The sequence below is a fragment of the Canis lupus genome, chromosome 8 (genome assembly GCF_048164855.1).
Source record: "Canis lupus baileyi chromosome 8, mCanLup2.hap1, whole genome shotgun sequence".
NCBI classification, from domain to species: Eukaryota; Metazoa; Chordata; class Mammalia; order Carnivora; family Canidae; genus Canis; species Canis lupus.
In genome coordinates, this window is record NC_132845.1 from 49,410,940 (window position 1) to 49,426,598 (window position 15,659).

Below are 15,659 nucleotides of genomic sequence, written 5' to 3' on the forward strand. Positions count from 1 at the left end.
CCTCATTTGGACACTGGAGGTAACCCCCCTGCAGGCTGTGTTGATAGCTGAGGGCAGGGTGTGCCATTCCCTGCTTTATAAAATGTGAAATGTGTCCTCCACACACAGACCACAGTAATGCTTCCAATTAGCGATTTACAGAGTCGTAGAAAGATAGAAGTCTCATCCACAGCAATGGGTTCAAGACTCAGTGAAGTTACAATTGCTATAGTGCTCAAGTGAGTCAGTTTGAGCTTCCAGAGGAGGCTCCACATAAAATCTGAGTGAGTCAATGTTTTGAGTATTATTAATGCATTACTACCAAGTCTTTCCCAGGGAGGCCCCGGGACAAAGACTCTTTCCTTGATCCAACTCGAGCCTGGCCCTTTCAGCCCTCTTCTCCACAAGGCCTTGACCTTGGCTTTCTGTGTTTGTCTGGTCCTTACTGAGCCCAGTCTTAGCAACCATCTTGGGAAGTCCGTTTTGCGAGAATACCCCCCTCCTGCCCCTCCAATCCCTGCTCTTTGATCAAGGTCCTCATTCCTCCACCCTGATATCTTCTGGTGATGTCCGCCCACACTTACGCCCCCTCACTTTGCTCCTTGACTAAAACATCTCTGCTCCTCCTTGTACTCAGAGTTGACCTCCATCTCCCTCCCCGGGTGCAGCAAAGTTGACCCTATTGAAATCGTCTTAAAGTACTGTTTTAACAAACATCAGAAAAATTTTTTCCTCTAACGTCTGAACTGAGCTGACATATTGTCATTACAGGGGTGTCAACATCCTTCAAGAACCTGAACCAGGAACCATAAAATGCTATCAAGTGCAGGCTGGTTTTTCTGTTATCAACTGAATACTACACTGTTTCGGAAAATGTACCAAGACTTAACTTGAATGAATGAAGATGGTCCCCTGCTGTCCTTGACTCCCACCCACTCCCAGCCAGTTCTCTGAGACTTTCACAAGCTTGGCTGGGTTTTGCCTTGCTTACCATCGCTGCCTGCTCCAAGGGTGAGTTCCGAGGCTATGCGAGATTCAGGGGCCACCAGAATGTGCTCTGTGGATGAAGGCTGGTTTTCAGGATGGGTGGGGGCCAGGCTGAGTGAACTCAAACGACCTGGGGGATCAAGAGCACCCGTCAGAGGGAGAAGTCAGTGAGAGAACTGGGATTTCTGAAGTGGGGAGGGGATGGGGGCTTACTTACTTTTCATGTCATTTTTTAACACTACAATTCTCTTATGACCATGTCCTTTTATCCAGACCACCTGCACACAAGACATACTACTGGTTAAGCAGTGGAAAAGGAGGGGAAATAAGCCCTAAATCCAGGAAGAACGTGACCTGTTTTGGTGACCCTAAATATATTAGAAATTAGAAACCAATGCCAAGGAAAATTCCTCTATACTTTCTTTAGCTTTTAAAGTAACAGGTGGCAGAAACACGCCCCTTATAAGAAGTGTGGTCTAAAAATGGTGCGACTCAGCTTTAAAAATATTTTATGGCTTTTAGAAAGACTATCTCCTCTACACCAGTTCTGGTCTGTTAAAGAAGACAGTTATCACACAAGAGTCCTTACTATTTTCCCCAGAAACTAAATATTCCATAAAAGAATTCATGCAAAACTTCCAGACCTCTCAAACTAAGCTCCCGGTCCTAATCCTGAAACAGAGTCCTCTCTCCACCTCAGCCAAGCAAGAGTAGGAATGGAGGCTGTTGGCTCCCAGCACTTCCCGACATGCATCTGTCACCAAGTCTCCACCCAGCCTCCCTGGGCGCTTTATTGCCCCTCGCACAGGTTCAGTCTCGTTCTCACTCTCACCTGTGCTCTGGCCATGGCCAGGGTACTCACCAAGCTCCCTCCTCCCCTCTTGCTACTCTGGATACCGTGGTGACATTGGTGCCTTTCACATACAAACCCGAGGCTCCCCGCTCCTCTCTTCCAGGTCATTCTACTTACCTGGAGGAGCAAGGCCCTCCATGCATGAGCTCTAACTCCACTGGTGGGTCCCTAACTGGTTTTTAATGCCCTCAATATTCCACACTACTTGTCACTACTCTGCATCTGCTTATGTGGTCCCCTCTTCGTCACATGGTTCATTTCTATAAATCCTTGATATTGAGACTCTGGAAGGAACCCCGAGTCTGGGCATGGGCTACATCCACCCAAGGCTACACTGACCACACCGCCTCTTCACCTGCCAGGTGCCCTTATTCTCCATTATCTGACAGCTTTCTGAGGAAAGGGGCTACAACTTACTCACCTGGCATACAGGAATTTAATAAAGGCTTGTAGAATGAAGCAGAAACGCTAAAATCGTTCCTTTAATGCCAACAGTATGTTTTTTGAAATGCCTGCCATTTTCTTCTCCTGGAAGCATTTCATTTCTGTGCTCAGGAGAGTGAACCTGGGGCTCTCCAGGAAGATGCTCTCTAAGCAGCTCAGAGGACACCCACCTGCGGAATTGCTCCCAAGAGCTCCTCCACGCTACTGTAGCCATAGGTCTTGGGTTGCAGTGTTTCTCCAACATACTTGGTATAGGCCATGGAAAACTCATGAAGAAAAAGCTGCTGGTAGTGGTAAGTATGAAGTAAAGACCGCACGTTCTTGGCAAACAAATACAGGCTTGTGAGCTTCACACACTCTTCGGTCTTATCATTAGTGAAAACCTGGTTCAAGAGAAAATTGTGGCATTAGAAACTTCCAGAGTGATTGGCCATGCCCCCTAGGAGCCAGGGCCTCCAGCTGAGAGTGAAAAGGTGCCAAGTCAATTCGAAAATGGGCAATAAGCCTGGGAAGAGGGGGCGCTCATTCAAGGATCTCCTTCGCCTTGAACAAACTTCAGTACTATCTGTGTGTCGGGGATGGCAGAGGTCTGGAAACTGTCAGGAAGGAGGGAAACTGGCAGACTTGGGGGTCTCAGACTGAAGGACACAGTGAGGAGGGAGCAAACCCCCAGAGAGAGAGAGAGAACTGCATTGGACAGCAGGGACTGCAGCCAATGAACCCCCTCTCCCAAAGTGGGGGTCTGAGGAACGCTGTGCTGTGGGATGGCGCCATTAGTCTTTAAAAAGGAGGGGGGCAGTAGGGGAAGAAACCCCAAAAGCTCTTCTGGCCTCAAGTAAACAAGTTTCTTTACCATAAACCTTTTTAGACTCTTAATGTGTGCTGAGAATTTCCAAGGGAAGGGGTACTTCCCAACCCGAGCTGGCCACGGAAAGCCTTCCGTCTTGGATCATCCATTTATGCTGCCTAGAAGCACTGTTCACTTAATAGATAATTAAGAGAGTCTCGAAAATGTTGGATTTGATATTGTGAGGACAAACCAGAGCTGGACAGTAGTCACAGTAAGAAAAACAGATTTTATTCAGGAACTACTGCAATAAAAGGAAAGAATCTCAGTGCAGAATTGGGCTCAATTCTGAATATAGCAAAGAAAGTGGAGATATAGGTAAAGTGGAAGGGGGCGTTGGGGGACGGACAATTACTAACATCCAAAGTCGCGCTGTCATCTAGAAGGCGGTTCCCAGGAGCCCGGCCAGAGTTTGGCCAGGGACAGTTTTTGTCCACATCTCTTAACTACTTAGTCATCACTCACATGGTTACACAGTAACACTCTTTTCCCCATGTTGCTGGACTTGACTAGTTAGTACCCTATTTAGAATCATTATCTTTTGAGGGACTGTGTTAGTTTTAAAGTTGCTTTGGCTTCATAAAGTGAAGTGGTGAGGTTTTTTTGGTTTTGTTTTTAACATGGCTTAGAATGATTTTTAGAAGTTGGGAGTTATTCTTTAAAGTTAGTCAAAAATCCAACTGTTAACCTATCTGGTCCTGGTGTCTGTTTCAGTGGTAAAATTTCAATGATCTTACAGCCTCCTTTTTGTAACTGGTCTAATTTTTAACTTCTTGGGGTCAATTTTGATAATGGGGGGTGTGTAGAGACCTCATCTATTTCTGTAGTATTCTAGGATTCTTCTCATCTTAAGTGCTATTATTTTTTTTAAAAAGATTTATTTATTCATGAAAGACACACAGAGACACACACACACACACACACACACACAGAGAGAGAGAGGCAGAGACACAGGCAGAGGGAGAAGCAGGCTCCATGCAGGGAGCCCAAAGTGCGACTTGATCCCAGGTCTCCAGGATCACGCCCTGGGCTGAAGGCAGGTGCTCAACCACTGAGCCACCCAGGGATCCCCCTTAATTGCTGTTCTTAAAAGGCTACCCAGGTGACCAATATTTCTTTCTGACCTGTGCCTAACTGATGACAGAGCCCCACCCCTACCCTCTGTCCCGACACCATCTACTTTATTCAGAAAGAACTAACAGTAGCAAACTGCAGCCTGGAGTAGCATGAAGGCACCCTAGCTCAGGACTCAGGAGGCCAGGGCTTCCCTCTTAGCTGGGCACTCATTCGGGCAAGGTGCCTGCACCCAGGCTCTCTCATTTGTTCAACAACAAAATAACTGAAAGGTCCCTTCCCACGTTATACCCTCTAACTCAGGCCATCAGGTGATCCAGGAACAGTTCAGTAGTTCTCAGTAAGATGGCTCTACAGAACTGTGAGCACGCATACCTCCACTAAGTAGGGCAGACTCTTCAGAAGTTCAGTCAAGGTCATGAATCCATATTCACAGGGGTTGAGGGGAGCACTGTGGGTAGTTTCGTAATGTCTCTTGAGCTCATCGACAGAAAGGTGAGTGGCTCCTTCCCAAGACATCAGCAACACCAGCAGCTGGGCAGTGAGGGCACGCAGGGACTTGCGGTTGATCAGCTGAATCTGTTTGCCCGACTCCATGTCAGCAATCTGGGGGAACAAGAGTCCCAGAGTTTCCCAGACTGAGAATGGCACATTGGGCCACAGCCACTGGCTCAGCTACTATTCTTGGGGCTAGGGAGACCAACACAGGGAAAACCTCTACTTCCTTCTCTTACACGGAAGTGAACGTGTGAGTTTGTTTCCAGCTGCTGTGGCATACCAGAGCAGGGACTGTTCCCTCCCTTTCTGCTGGTCCACAATCAGGTGGCCATCAGTACCATCCTCTCTTAGGGCACTCCTTCCACTCCCCTATGCAAGGAGGTGAGACTGGCCGCTGGCATCCCAGGGCCCACGCCCCTGAACTGAAGGATGCTGCACTCAAGGGGTTAGTCTGGACTGCAGGTGACAGTCCACAGGGTTGTCCACATACTCCACATTTGTGCCCCAGGGACTAGACTGGGGTGGAGACTGAAGGCCCACTTGGACTACAGGCATCCACACTAATCCATCATCACCAGCCAGCAAGTGGGTATTTTCCTATCTGACTAAATGTATATCCCTTGATTCTCTCTGATTCTTGAGATACAGGGTTGGAGTGATGAAGTGCAAATGGAAGGGGAACCTTCTGGAAAAGACATAGGTTATCGTTTGGGGACCAAACAGCATGTGAAGAAACAAGCATTTGCTAAGTGGGAGCCGCAGGCCTCGGGCAGAGGAACAAGTCTGCGAAGCGAGCCATCCCTGGATTTACAACAGGCAGAGCTTCAGCATGCGCGCTGCTTAGGTGTAGGTAGGCAAACCAAGTTTACTGTCACAGAGTTTCCCTCTGTCAGGTTTCCTAGCCAAGACCACCCATCTCAGTGCCTCATCTGGGTAATCACAGACTCACAATCTCTAGGGCTTTGGGTTCTCAGAGGCAGAGAGAGGAAAGTAGCACTTGAGAAACCATCACACTCCCAGTGTGTCCCTGGTTTGGACGCTCACCCACAGCCAAAGCAGGAAGTCAGTTGGGTAAACCCACCACCCCACTTATCAGGGCTACAGATTTGTGGAGATTTTGATGACAGATTTCCTCTGAGGATGCAGGGTTTAATCAATCAACAGATTCAAGTCTAGGGAATCTGAGTCGTCATCTCAGATGCCCAGATCATTGCTACAACTTCAGCCTTTCAAGGAGAAAAAAAAAAACCTGCTCTTTTGATGCTACTTAGATACATCTTTTGATTTTCAATGCACGCTATGCACAGAATCAACTAGGGAGCTTATAAAAAATGCCAATGCTCAGAGCCCACCAGGACCAATTACATCAGAATCTCAGAGGCAGGGGTGAAATCCTGGCATCAGCATTTCCCAGAGGCTCCCGGGAGAGGCAGCAGCAGCCAGGGCAGCACACTGGAGCCCATCCGATCCTGACTGCTTATGCCCCAACTCCCTACTTGCTTGCCCTCACTCATCAAAGTGTCTGGTCACGGCTTAGACTTGCTATCCACTGAAGCCCCACTGCCTTCAAGATGGGGTAGGAGACTGGAAAGAGATTCCAATGATCAGCTCTTCTTCCCCTTCTTCAGCTTTGCCTTCGAAGACTCCCATGTCCTCCCAATTCAAGTCCTCTCCCTTCCTCACATTCCTCTCTGGTCCATCTTGGTGCTGACAGGCCATTAATTCACTGCCATTCTGGTCATACTCTGTAAACTCCTTTGTCCCTGTGCCTTTTCTTTGCACCTTCTAGCAAATTCCCACCTTGAGCTCAACTGTCTGCTCTCATAGCCCTGCACCACTGACTGTCCCCATGGTGGCCCTATGGGCACCGCCTCCCTCCTGCAGAGCTCCCCCTACTCTCAGCACCCCTGGCCTGATATCCTGGCCGATCCCATGCACTACAATGGCTCCTTCAATCTTGTATCCTGTCTTTTTCGCCCTTTCTCCTCCATGCAGTTGCTCTCACTATCCACTTGAGAGAAAAACAGCTCACAAAAGGTACCTCCCTCCTCTTCCCAGTGAGGAACATCACACTTATGTATGTTTGCATCCATCCTATACTCCCTTCCTTCAAAGTGCTCATATCAGGGCTGTGCCTCCTTCCACTGAATAGCAGTTCCCAGGCCTGCCTCCTCAGGACCCCTGCCCTGCCCCACCAAGCTGTCTTTTGCCTTTCTTCCTCAAGCAGATCTGTCCCTGTGGCCCCCACACAACTCAGGTCTCCCTATCTGGGAGCAGACCACCAGAAAGCAGACCACCTGGGAGCTGGCCACCAGAAAGCTCACTGGCCCACTCAGTCTCGTGATCTCCCCTCACCATGCACTCACTCACCTCCCTACAAGTACACAAGCCGAAAGCTGTCTGCATCACCTGTCACCATGGTCACCTCCTACTCCTCCTGCCTCAATCCACTCAGTGTGCCTTTCTTTGGCCCCACCCTGGCCAGCACTACCACCATGTCCTTCCACATAGCTAGGCCCAAAGGTCATATCAGTTCCTACCTCCCTCATCCTCCCAGCAGGCAACACTAAGGCCATTCCTCCTCTGTGGCCATGAGTGCACCACACTCCTCCCACCTGTCCTGCTCTCCAGCAGCTGCTTCTCTGTGTCCTGTGAAGGTTCTTCTCCCCATCACCAGACAGTATGTCACTGGATCCTTTCCATATCTGTAAGCTGGGCTGACCCCCCACTTGGTGGTACGTTTCACCTTCCACTTCTCCTTCCTTAAAGTGAGTTTTGTGGTCTCGTGCTGGAGGCAGCTTGAAGCCATCTAGCTGCTCTGGCCAGGGCAGGAAAAAGGAGTTACCCTCTCCAACCTCCTGTTATCAGCAACTAAGGTAGCCATAAGCCTTGCTTGCTTCTAAATCTACTCAAGTGAGTCAGAATCTGGAAGGGGAAGGAGGGAGAAAGTGATGACAGTCTCCCCAAAACTTCAGAGACCACAATCCACTTAGAAGGATACACCTGAGAAGAAACACCCTTGGATAACACAGAGATCTCCTCAGTTCAAAAAGATGTTCCAAGGCCCCTTGCCAAAGAAAGAGCAAGACCAACACTTTTACCTGCCAAACCAGAGTCATCTCCTACTACCTAAATGTATTAATGGCATATAAAGCACTGCCTGTGAAGCAGTAAATAGTGCCAGGTGTGGACAGAGACATGCGAAGCACAGGTAAGCATCCTGGCAATGATGATGCCACCACATATTGTCGTCCATAAAAATAAAACCCTGCTCACCTTTACAACATGGCAGAGTTTCTGTGTTAAAGCTGAAATTGAACTGACGTCATAGTCTTGGAGACGAAACGTGTAACCAAAGGTTTTAGCATATTCTGTAAGTAGATCTGTCATCATGAGGCAGTTATCTTTTTGGGACCGAAGGAGTTTGACAAACTGGGCAGCCAGAGCTTTGAAGCGTTCCACCTCTGTCAACGTGAGGATTTTTTCTTCTCCGCATTCTAATACCTTGGAAAACACAGAGGAGGAAGGCAAGAGTGAACATGTTATTACCTTCATGGAATTAAATGGCAGAGAAACATATACAGTCAGTGACTGAGAAGCACTTAGGCATTCCTTCATGGATATAGAGCTTCAGTTTTGCAAGATTAAAAAGTTCCAGAAATTGGCAGCACAGCATGTAATATATATACATATACACCTATTTTTTAAGTAGGCTCCACACCCATTGTGGAGCCCAGCATGGGGCTTGAACTCACGACACTGAGATCTTGATGTGAGCTGAGATCAGCAGCCCCATGCTTAACGGACTGAGCCACCAAGTGCCCCACATATGATGTATTTAATACCAGTGAACCGCATGCTTAAAGAGGCTTAAGAGGTAATGTGTATTTTAAGATACATGAGAAAAACCTGAAAAGCACTTCAGGTGTCAAAAATAGTAATTCTGATAAAACAAGAGAAATCTAGTTCAACTTAGCAATGGCTTAACAGCTAAGCATTCCTATCACCTTGTATACTCTTGTCCCCACCTCCAACCTAAGATGTGAAAAGTATGGTGCTAATAAAAGGACATCCCATTTAAGAAATAAAAATATTTCAACTTTTTTTCAAGAATTATCTGAAACAAATTTGAAGAATGATTTATTGAATAGGAAAAAAAACCCTATGTTTACCTAAAAACACAAGTGAGCCAACGACATAGCTTCTCTGACCGAAATATTTAAAGTTTTCCTATTTCTTAACTCTCTGCTTCCCAGGAAAATAGGCCTGGGGGAAAAACAAACACTCCCCCCATATATTGTTCAGAAAAACATCATTGGAATCTCTTCACTCACTTGTAAGATATCAGGTATGGCTTCAAAAAGTTCAAGTAGTTTGGTAAACCCATAGTAAGCAAGTTTGCACTGCCGGCCAAAGTGGTGGTGGTAGGAGGGGATGAATTTGTTAAAGGGCATCCGGAAATGTGGCTGGTGCCGCAGCAAATCCACTACATCCTTGGAGAACTGTTTTGTCCTTTCTATTTCATCCTGGGTACGCTCTTAAAAAAGAAGGAAAGAAAGAAAGAAGTCACAGTTTTCTTCCACTCATTTGTGTTAAGCTTTACTGCTATAGTTAGTCCTACCCCAGAAGCCAAGGGATATCATCACTGCCTTCTGAACACATTCAACCTGAAACAAAAATGTTCATGTTCTCTCTCCAGAATGGTTTTCAAATGCATTCAAGGGCACAACACCAGGAAGCCAGGAGACTATCACGGAATACTATGAAATACACATCTTGCAAATACACATATACTAGCTTGCAATTTCGCCTTGCAAGCTAGACGTATTTTCTCTAGCTCCTTGTCACCCACCCCATCCTATATATATGAGTCTAACATGCATCCAGGTCTCTGTACTTATAAAAGTGGCCTAGAAATTATTTTTGTAAAATCACATTTCTCAATAGCCACATACTTTTTGTTTCTTCTTCTGATCTTCAGTTAAAATTGCTAGCAGAAAAGAGCAATGAAAGTTTAACAAAAATACAGGGAGAAAAATCTTCAGCTTCCATTTTTGTTTCTATTTTTAAATTAGAATTGGTAAGACTGACATTACTCCAAAAGCTTTGGAGTATTATGATTCCACGAACATCAGTGTTCTGCAGGAACACAGGTTAAGAATCAGTGATTAATATTACTGGGAAAACAAGACAGTAGATAGATGTAATTTCACCTATCCCAGCTCCCAGACCTCAACCAGAATGACCAAAATGTGAAAGATAAAGCAAAACATTTGCTTGGATCTTCTTTCCTTCTCAAGAGTGCAGTCAAGTAGCTCAGTTAAAGACAAGAGACAAGCAACCAACAGCCATGGCAACTGACTCTCAGCTGGATAATTGTGGTGTCAAAAGCCACAGACAGGCTGAAGAAGGCATTTCAAGAAAATGCTGCTTATGCCCTTTCCCCCCCTACACTGAATTCTAAAAAACCAACTTGCTTTTCTTGTTGGCAAATGGCTGCATCTGCTCCAAAGAACCTTGGATCCACTGTTAAGTGAGAGTTCTCACACTGCACTGTCTATGGAATCTTCAGAAACCACAGAGGTGGGGGGTGGGGGGGGGAGCATAAAGGATTCTGTGTTAAGATAACCACTGAGATATGCAATGGTCTTCCAGCACATTTAAGTCAACATACCTCTTTTGGGGATACAAATCACCATTTCATTATCTTGTTGGGATAAGCAGATGGTTGTGTCTGGGATCTCTGATACAATATCGATCAACTCACAAACACCGTATTCGGTAACATCCCAGTCTTTTGAGAAACACCTAGAATTTAACCATGGAAATGGGTAAATAATGAGAAATATCACTTGCTTAATTAACTTTCTAAGTGTTCCAAAAGAATGGTAAACAGAAAATGTTAATTATTTTAAATTTGTGGGAAGAAAACGTGTTTTAAATATTTGCTTTTTTCTCCCCCTTTCTCATCAACTCACCAATGATAAGCCTGTGAGAACTCCCTCACAATGACCTGTTTGCTGGCTTGGGATTTGAGAAGTTTTAGTAAATCCCGAGTAAAGCGCTTCACCTGAGCCCTGTGGGTAAGGGTCAACAAACGTTTGGAGCCCATTCCGAGAATCTGCAAATCAAATACTTTTGATTATTTACACTTGTCAGACCTTGGCATGTATTGACTTTCTGGCTGATGGCATTCTCTCCCACCTGTTGCTACTCTCAGAGAATAAGTGCTTTTATGTATGATATCTGCATTTTCAAACACATGTAGATCAACAGAATATAGATGGTTAAAATGATCAACAGATCATTTTAATTTTAATTAAAATTTTAATGGGACCTCCATTCCCTTTCTGTTTGCCCTTCATGCTCCTTCTCAGAGAGTCACGAGTATAGAAATAAAAAGCTTATTATTAATCTACACAACTAATTTTGCCTAAACTAATTTTGCCTACACCTACAGCTAAGGTGTTCCAAGTCATTTTATAAATGGAAAACTGTTTTATAGGTAGGATATAGAAAACTCTGAATTGGGATGCCTGGGTGGCTCAGCGGTTGAGTGTCTGCCTTTGGCTCAGGGCATGATCCCAGAGTCCCAGGATGGAGTCTCTCATCAGGCTTCCTGCATGGAGCCTGCTTCTCCCTCTGCCTATGTCTCTGCCTCTCTGTGTCTCTCATGAATAAATAAATACAATCTTAAAAAAAAAAAAAAAAAAAAAAAAGAACACTCTCAATAAGGCAAAGACTCCTTAGGAACCAATGCTAGGCTCCAGTCCAGGAGCTGGTCTTCAACTCATTGGTGAGAGCAAAGCCCGTGTTCATGGCAGCTCTTCTGTAAGAATAAACAATCCTGAAGTGGTCTGGGCCAGAAAGAGGAGGGTCAGTCTACAGAGGTTAGAAGGAAAATACTCCTCAGTGCTCTAACGGGTTCCTTCTTTAAGTTTAAACTCACAGTTTTCTGGGAAAACTAAGAAGCTACTGAGGAACGTTCCTGTCATTAAACAAATAATCTCTAAGCTTTCCTTACCTGCAACACATGAGGCACGGCTTCCAATAATTCTATCAGCTTGGAATATCCATAGTCTGATACCCGACACTGCTTTGCAAAATGGTGGTGGTAGGATGGGATGAAATTACTAATGGGGATGACACAGGACGGCTGGCTCTTGAGCAGGTCAATCACTTCCCTGCTGAACTGGATCAGCTGGGGGTTGCCCACAGGACTTTTGGAACGCAGAAGCCAAGGGTCTAGACAGGGAGAAAAACAGAACGTGCCTCAGATAGAAAGCAGGATTTCACCACTGAAAGAAAGGTAACTAACCCCGCATTCCCCTGCCTAAGCTCAACCATGACCAAGGAGACGAGACCAAAGGGCCGCTTTACTTCTCAGCATCTATATTCGGGTCCCATATAATCTGCAGGCTAGTGAAACTTCTTTATGGGCTGGCAGATGCTTGACCACTACTTCTCAGTGTTCTACAAAGTAGTTTGGCAAAGTGTCAAAAGCAGAAGTAAAAATTAATACAGGATTTTTCCAGCTTATAAACTGGTTGTATTTCAAAGACTCATTTGTAACTTGGTCCCATGGAACATACTTTCCAACAGAAACAAAGTTATTTAGATGAGCAGCAAGCAGGTAGCCCAGAAAAGCCTAACACACAGGAAAGCTGAAAAACTGCTCAGGAAACCACAGAAAGCAGTAACATAAAACTTGCTGATATAAAATTGAGTAAGAATGAAGTTCTTACATTTATCTTGAATGTCCACTTAATTAAGAAAAAAATTTTCTTAATTATCTTGAATGTCAATTAAGAAAAAAAATTTAATTATAAAAGTATAACTGGATGGAAACCTTTCTATACAACATTGGCAAGCTAATGACAAAGGAGAAAGAGCACACTGTATGGGAGCCTGTGTGGTCTAGGACTGAGGGAAAGGCAGGAGAAGGTGGTGAGCAGCTCTGACACAAACATTTCTCCTTCCCTGGTAATCTTTACCTTTCTTCCTCTTGGAGAAGGAGCAAAAAGAGGAAGTGTTTGGGGTCAAAGAGAACGAAGAGTCCATAGGAAGGCCATAATTTAGAGTGTTGTTCACAGGTGGTGGGATTAGACAGGAACTCAGAAACTCACCCAAAGCTACGTTTACATTTCTTGGTCCTTCACACTGAGAACTCAATTTGTTTTCACATTTATCAAAGTCAGAAATACTGACCAGAATGAATTTCAAAGGTAAATCAGCATTTAGAGGTATTTCTTTCAAATGCCTGGAATGATTTTTAAAAGGTAAGTCAACTGACAAGCCAAAAAGCTTCACAAAATTAGGTTAGGGCTAAAGACATTCAGAAGTGTGGTACTTCCAAAAAGTCTGGTTCTGCCAAACCTTCAGCACTTTAGAGTAGTTTTGGTTTTTAAAAGATCAAGGGAAAAAAAAAAAAAAAGATCAAGGGAGACATTCACGGTGCTTTGTGCTTGGCAAGCAGCCTCCTCTCACAGTAGACAGTGGCTCAGAAACACCAAATGCCTGACTCCCACCTGTGTTTGGAGGTGGGGGCTTGTTGTGAATCCATTTGACCACTTTGACACCATTCTGTGCGGTGGCGATGTTTACACCTGGAACACAAGTGATGAGGTGTTCTAGGGGAACACCCCCTTGATTTTCCTGCACCACTTCCAGTCCTCCAAACTCGGCAGCATAACAATCTGGAAAGCTGAAGCAGGGGGAAAAAGTAGGCTAATCAAAATAATGGAACACCAAAGCACCTGCCAAACAGAAATCTTTAATATATCCGTTAATAAATCATTTCTCTTTAAATCTTCAGGATCTGGGTTTGAACATGAAAATTCAGGTCCCAGGGAGGGGAGGCAACCACTGTGGCACTGATCTCTTTGATGCATTCTGATGATACCAGAAATTCCTGGACAATGTTCCAGCAGAGGGGAGTTAGAAATAAGGCACAACTGGGTTCCAAGCCAGTTATTTACCTGCTTTAATATGTCAGTGCCTTTAGGGCAACCTAATCCAGTGCTGGCCCTTTTCCTAAGTGTACCATGTGGCCCATGGGATGGTTATATGGCCTTGTGAAGGACACCTCTCTCTCAAGTTTTACAACCTACTGCTTGAGGTCCTGTACACTCCTGCAGCATGTGTGCATACTTCTAGAATAGCGCTTACACTAATCTCATCTCTGCGGGGAAGAGACATTCCTAGTCATTGCTTATGTTTCTAAAACTCAGCACAAACACTAATTTGCTTGAAGTACTGAGCCAATGGGTCCCATTTCAGATCTACTTTGACTTGCACGGTGCTAAAAATGTGAGGATGAAGCATTCTAGAATACTTGCTTGGAAGAGGTACAGGCAGAGGGCAGACCTTCTTTAAAGAGAAGACCTAAGGCATCATATCTCAATGGTTTGACATGTTTACCTTAATAAAGGCACAGTGCCCTCATGTGTCTGCAGGAGACTATGAACCTGGGGCGCAAATGTCTTCAAAGAGAGAATCACAAAAGGAATCTTATAGGAGTCTGGATCAAATTCATGCTCACTACAGAAAAGAGAAAAAACTGTTAGGGGATATTTCTCAGTGGTTGAAAACGTCTGCAAGGTGATTGCCATAGACAGTCCACGCCCACGTGCAAAAGGATTATTTCTGAAGGGGAATATATATACCTGAAGTCCTTATTGGAACAATGCTGTCTGCAGACAGGCTCGTGATATTCTAACTCTTCAAATATAATTGGGCTGCAATTTGTCGAGGAACCGTCATGTGACTGAGAAGACCCCAAGGGACTCTGCCGGGCCTGACTGCTGGGTAAGAGACACACCAGTCTGCCATTCCCTTGTTCACGGATTGCGACTGTGTCTGTTAATTTATATAAATCCGACACATTCAACTTGTGTCCAAACCTAAAAGCGAGGAAAAGGAGAGATATGCTGACATAGGATGTTTTTCTTGGATTATACAGAAATGCCTATGTATCTGATGAAACAAAGGGCTATCACCAAAAATGGTTCCTCAGACTCTTCAAAAGTCAGAGTGGAATAATTCTACTATAAATTCATTCACTACTAAACCAGTAATGCTTGGCACTTGCTTCAAGTCACCTCTGGCCCACTGCCCAGTAGTCTCTGTGTCATTTGGTACCTATTCCTCGAACTCTGCAGTTTCTGTAAATGACCTCACTGAATTTTCTCACATGGAAAGCTATCTGACAGGACCTCTTTCAACTTGGCTCACCAAGCTGGAAATCCCTCTGTATTAGCTACCCCTCACCACCTCTGCTTTCCTCTCTCAAAAGAGGTATAGTCCTTTCCAGCTACTCTCTCACCTCACCTATGCCTCCTCATGACCCACTCTTCCCGAAGCTGAACTCCTCAACCACATGTGCCACCCCCCACTGCTCCCAACATAGGTCTTTCATACTCGGGAGCTTAAAATCACAAGCTTGGAAGGCAGATTTTAGTTCACATCCTGACTCAACCTGTGTGGCCTCAGTCACCTTCTAGAACCAACCTGGGCCTCAGCTTTCCCAAATGCAAAATGGGAAGATATTACCTACCACATAGGGTTGATGTGAGGATTAAATGTCTGGAAAGAACTTGGAACATATTAAGCACTCGTTCAACCACTCCAGTGGTTTTTTTTTCCCAGGCCCTACACACACACTCAGACGTCCCCCTGACCAAATGCAGTCTCACGCCCTCACTCGCACGGTCTGCCCCTGCACACGTATACTATACACACCCCTAGTACTCTCAGTCCTATACTCTGGTCTTGCGTCTAATGGAAACAGTTGCTATCTCAGGAGCTGCTCTGCCATTTTACCATCCAGCCCGTCAGCCTGCTCCCCTCAGGATTTTATCCACAGAACTCTGGAGGGATGGCTCTCAAGTCACCAGCAGCCGCCTCCTCCCTGCCAAACCTCGCACATCCCCATACATCCCGATGTCATTCTCACCTCCGTCCCTGGGGGCATTCCAT

At 45.3% G+C, this 15,659-nt stretch overlaps 2 protein-coding genes across 11 annotated transcripts in view; one reads left to right on the top strand and one right to left on the bottom strand.

The window, feature by feature from the left end:
• Positions 1–806, top strand: part of BMERB1 (bMERB domain containing 1) — a 130,295-nt gene extending 129,489 nt beyond the window's left edge. The window contains exon 6 of the mRNA XM_072835886.1: positions 751–806. Coding sequence (XP_072691987.1) covers positions 751–791 — 41 coding nt within the window. The 3' untranslated portion in view covers positions 792–806. The remainder of the gene's footprint in view (positions 1–750) is intronic.
• Positions 1–15,659, bottom strand: part of MARF1 (meiosis regulator and mRNA stability factor 1) — a 40,739-nt gene that overhangs the window by 5,304 nt on the left and 19,776 nt on the right. For all 10 annotated transcript variants that reach the window (XM_072835884.1, XM_072835883.1, XM_072835882.1 and 7 more), the window contains 12 exons: positions 14,348–14,584; positions 14,103–14,222; positions 13,211–13,386; positions 11,707–11,927; positions 10,661–10,803; positions 10,357–10,490; positions 9,017–9,219; positions 7,959–8,186; positions 4,560–4,790; positions 2,434–2,646; positions 1,184–1,244; positions 971–1,096 (listed from right to left, as the gene is read on the bottom strand). In XM_072835884.1, the coding sequence (XP_072691985.1) occupies positions 971–1,096; positions 1,184–1,244; positions 2,434–2,646; positions 4,560–4,790; positions 7,959–8,186; positions 9,017–9,219; positions 10,357–10,490; positions 10,661–10,803; positions 11,707–11,927; positions 13,211–13,386; positions 14,103–14,222; positions 14,348–14,584 (2,093 nt within the window). The remainder of the gene's footprint in view (positions 1–970; positions 1,097–1,183; positions 1,245–2,433; positions 2,647–4,559; positions 4,791–7,958; positions 8,187–9,016; positions 9,220–10,356; positions 10,491–10,660; positions 10,804–11,706; positions 11,928–13,210; positions 13,387–14,102; positions 14,223–14,347; positions 14,585–15,659) is intronic.